This window comes from Pseudozyma flocculosa (assembly GCF_000417875.1).
Source record: "Pseudozyma flocculosa PF-1 unplaced genomic scaffold scaffold00027, whole genome shotgun sequence".
Taxonomy (NCBI): Eukaryota; Fungi; Basidiomycota; class Ustilaginomycetes; order Ustilaginales; family Ustilaginaceae; genus Pseudozyma; species Pseudozyma flocculosa.
The window spans coordinates 331,881-335,027 of NW_006920895.1; the positions used below are offsets into that span (position 1 = coordinate 331,881).

Sequence of the window (3,147 nt, forward strand, 5' to 3'; positions counted from 1 at the left end):
CGGCGTCGGTGGTGGGTTCCGAGATGTACGCGCCGTCGCGCAACATGTTTGCCGACGCCGCGGGCGGCAAGGCCGGCGGCGCCGGCGGCAACGGCCTCTACAACGAAAAGGGCGGCGCCACGGCCTTTACCGAGGAGCCGTCGGGCGAGGTGGCCGAGGAGGTGCAGACGACGTCGGCGCGGCGCAAGTGGGTCGCCCTCACCTGGCTGCTGACGTTCTGGGTGCCGACGCCGCTGCTCAACTGGATCGGCGGCCTGCGCCGCCCCGACATCCGCATGGCGTGGCGCGAGAAGCTCGCCATCAACATGATGATCTGGTTCATCTGCGGCTGCGCCGTCTTCGTCATTGTCGTCCTCGGCAACCTCATCTGCCCCAAGGAGCACGTCCTGACGCAGAACGAGTTCCGCTCGCACATCGGCGACAACTCCTACACGGCCATCCGCGGCGAGGTCTTTGACCTGAGCGAGATCACGGCCATGCACCGCTCGATTGTCAGCGTGGTGCCCGACGACTCGATCCTGCGCTACGCCGGCTACGACGCCACGCCCATCTTCCCTGTCCAGGTCAATGCGCTGTGCAACGGCGTGACGGGCAGCGTCAGCCCGTGGGTGCAGCTGTCCAACGACAACGCCACCGACAAGAACGCCCAGTACCACGACTTCCGCACCTTCCACACCGACGACGCCCGTCCCGACTGGTACTACCAGACCATGTGGCTGCTGCGCTCCAACTACCGCCGCGGCTTCCTCGGCTACACGTCCGACGGCATCCGCGACCTGCTCGAGGACAAGCGCTCGGTGGCCGTCTACCGCGGCGGCATCTACGACGTCACCGACTACGTCAAGCAGGGCAACCAGGGCGCGCTGCGCGCCCCTGACGGCCAGCAGGCGCCCGCGGGGACCAACCTCAAGTTTATGTCGGACCCCATCATCAGCCTCATCACGCAGAACCCGGGCAAGGACATCACCAAGCAGCTCGACTCGCTGCCGCTGCCGGCCGACGTCCTCGAGCGCCAGCGCGTCTGCCTGCGCAACCTCTACTTCATCGGCAAGGTCGACCACCGCAACTCGGCCAAGTGCAAGTTCTCGCAGTACATCCTGCTGGCGCTGTCGCTCGTCATGGTGGCCATCCTCGGCTTCAAGTTCCTGGCGGCGCTCCAGTTTGGCCGCGCCCGCAAGCCCGAGGACCACGACAAGTTTGTCATCTGCCAGGTGCCCTGCTACACCGAGGGGGAGGAGTCGATGCGCAAGACGATCGACTCGCTGGCGGCGCTCAAGTACGACGACAAGCGCAAGCTCATCTTTGTCATCTGCGACGGCAACATTGTCGGATCGGGCAACGACCGCCCCACGCCGCGCATCGTGCTCGACATCCTCGGCGCCGACCCCAACCTGGAGCCCGAGGCGCTCAGCTTCCTCTCGCTCGGCGAGGGCAGCAAGCAGCACAACATGGCCAAGGTCTACTCGGGCCTCTACGAGCACCTCGGCCACGTCGTGCCCTACATTGTCGTCGTCAAGTGCGGCAAGCCGACGGAGCGCTCGCGGCCGGGCAACCGAGGCAAGCGGGACTCGCAGCTGGTGCTGATGCGCTTCCTCAACAAGGTCCACTTTGGCCTGCCCATGAACCCCATGGAGCTCGAGATCTACCACCAGATCAAGAACGTCATCGGCGTCAACCCCAGCTTCTACGAGTACATCCTCCAGGTCGACGCCGATACCGAGGTCGACAGCCTGTCGCTCAACCGCTTCATCTCGGCCTTCATCCGCGACAAGAAGGTCATCGGCCTCTGCGGCGAGACGGCCCTCTCCAACGCCAAGGCCAGCTTCGTCACGATGCTCCAGGTGTACGAGTACTACATCTCGCACTACCTGGCCAAGGCGTTCGAGTCGCTGTTTGGCTCGGTGACGTGCCTGCCCGGATGCTTTTCCATGTTCCGCATCCGCACCCCGGACACCCATCGCCCGCTCTTCATCGCCTCGGCCATCGTCGAAGAGTACTCCGAGAACCGCGTCGACACGCTCCACACCAAGAACCTGCTTCACCTCGGCGAGGACCGCTACCTGACCACGCTCGTCCTCAAGCACTTTGGCAAGTACAAGACCATCTTTGTGCGCGACTGCAAGGCCTACACGGTGGCCCCCGACGACTGGAAGGTGCTCCTGTCGCAGCGCCGCCGCTGGATCAACTCGACCGTCCACAACCTCGTCGAGCTCATCTTTACGCCCGGCCTGTGCGGCTTCTGCCTGTTTTCGATGCGCTTCATCGTCTTCATCGACCTGCTGTCGACCGTCATCGCGCCCGTCACCGTGGCCTACATTGCCTACCTCATCGTCCTCGTCGCCACCGACAACGGCACCATCCCCCTCACCGCCATCATCATGCTCGCCGCCATCTACGGCTGCCAGGCCCTCATCTTCCTCCTCAACCGCAAGTTTGAGATGATCGGATGGATGATCGTCTACATCATCGGCATCCCCATCTGGTCGCTCTTCCTGCCCCTCTACTCGTTCTGGCACATGGACGACTTCTCGTGGGGCAACACGCGCGTCGTCATGGGCGAAAAGGGCCAGAAGGTCGTCGTCCACGACGAGGGCAAGTTCGACGCCAGCGACATCCCGCTCCAGACGTGGACCGAGTACGAAAACGAGCTGTGGGAGCGCAACTCGGCCAGGTCGATTGGCTCCATCATCGAGGCGGCGCGCAACGAGAGCAAGTCGCTCGTCGGCGGCGGCGGCGGCCCGGGCACGGGAGCCGGGTCGCGCGCCGGGTCGGCCTACGCGCCCAGCCTCTACGGCGCGCCCATGCTGCCCCACAACGGCAGCTTCGGCCACAGCCCCACGCCGTCCCAGTACGGCGGCACGCCCTCGATCGTCGCCGCGCCCGCCTACGGCTTCCCGCAGCCCGACATGGCGCGCCAGTCGACGTACAGCATCGGCGGCATGGGCGGCGGCGGCAACGGCGGCGGCTACGCCACCCCGGCCATGTCGACCTACGGCGGGCCGGCATCGACGTACGGCATGCCCGTCGGAGGCGGCTTCATGGCGCCCCAGGGCCAGTTTGGAAGCGGCGCCAGCATCTACGGCGGCTTCCCCGGGCAACAGCAGCAGATGTACCCGCAGGCCGCCGCATCGGTCTATGGCGGCTCCC

The 3,147-nt window shown here is 65.6% G+C and overlaps 1 protein-coding gene across 1 annotated transcript in view; it reads left to right on the plus strand.

Moving 5' to 3' along the window:
• PFL1_06595 (uncharacterized protein) overlaps positions 1 to 3,147 on the plus strand; it is a gene marked incomplete at both ends in the record, with an annotated part of 6,557 nt that overhangs the window by 3,167 nt on the left and 243 nt on the right. The window contains one exon of the mRNA XM_007884137.1: positions 24 to 3,131. Within this exon, the coding sequence (XP_007882328.1) occupies positions 24 to 3,131 (3,108 nt within the window). The remainder of the gene's footprint in view (positions 1 to 23; positions 3,132 to 3,147) is intronic.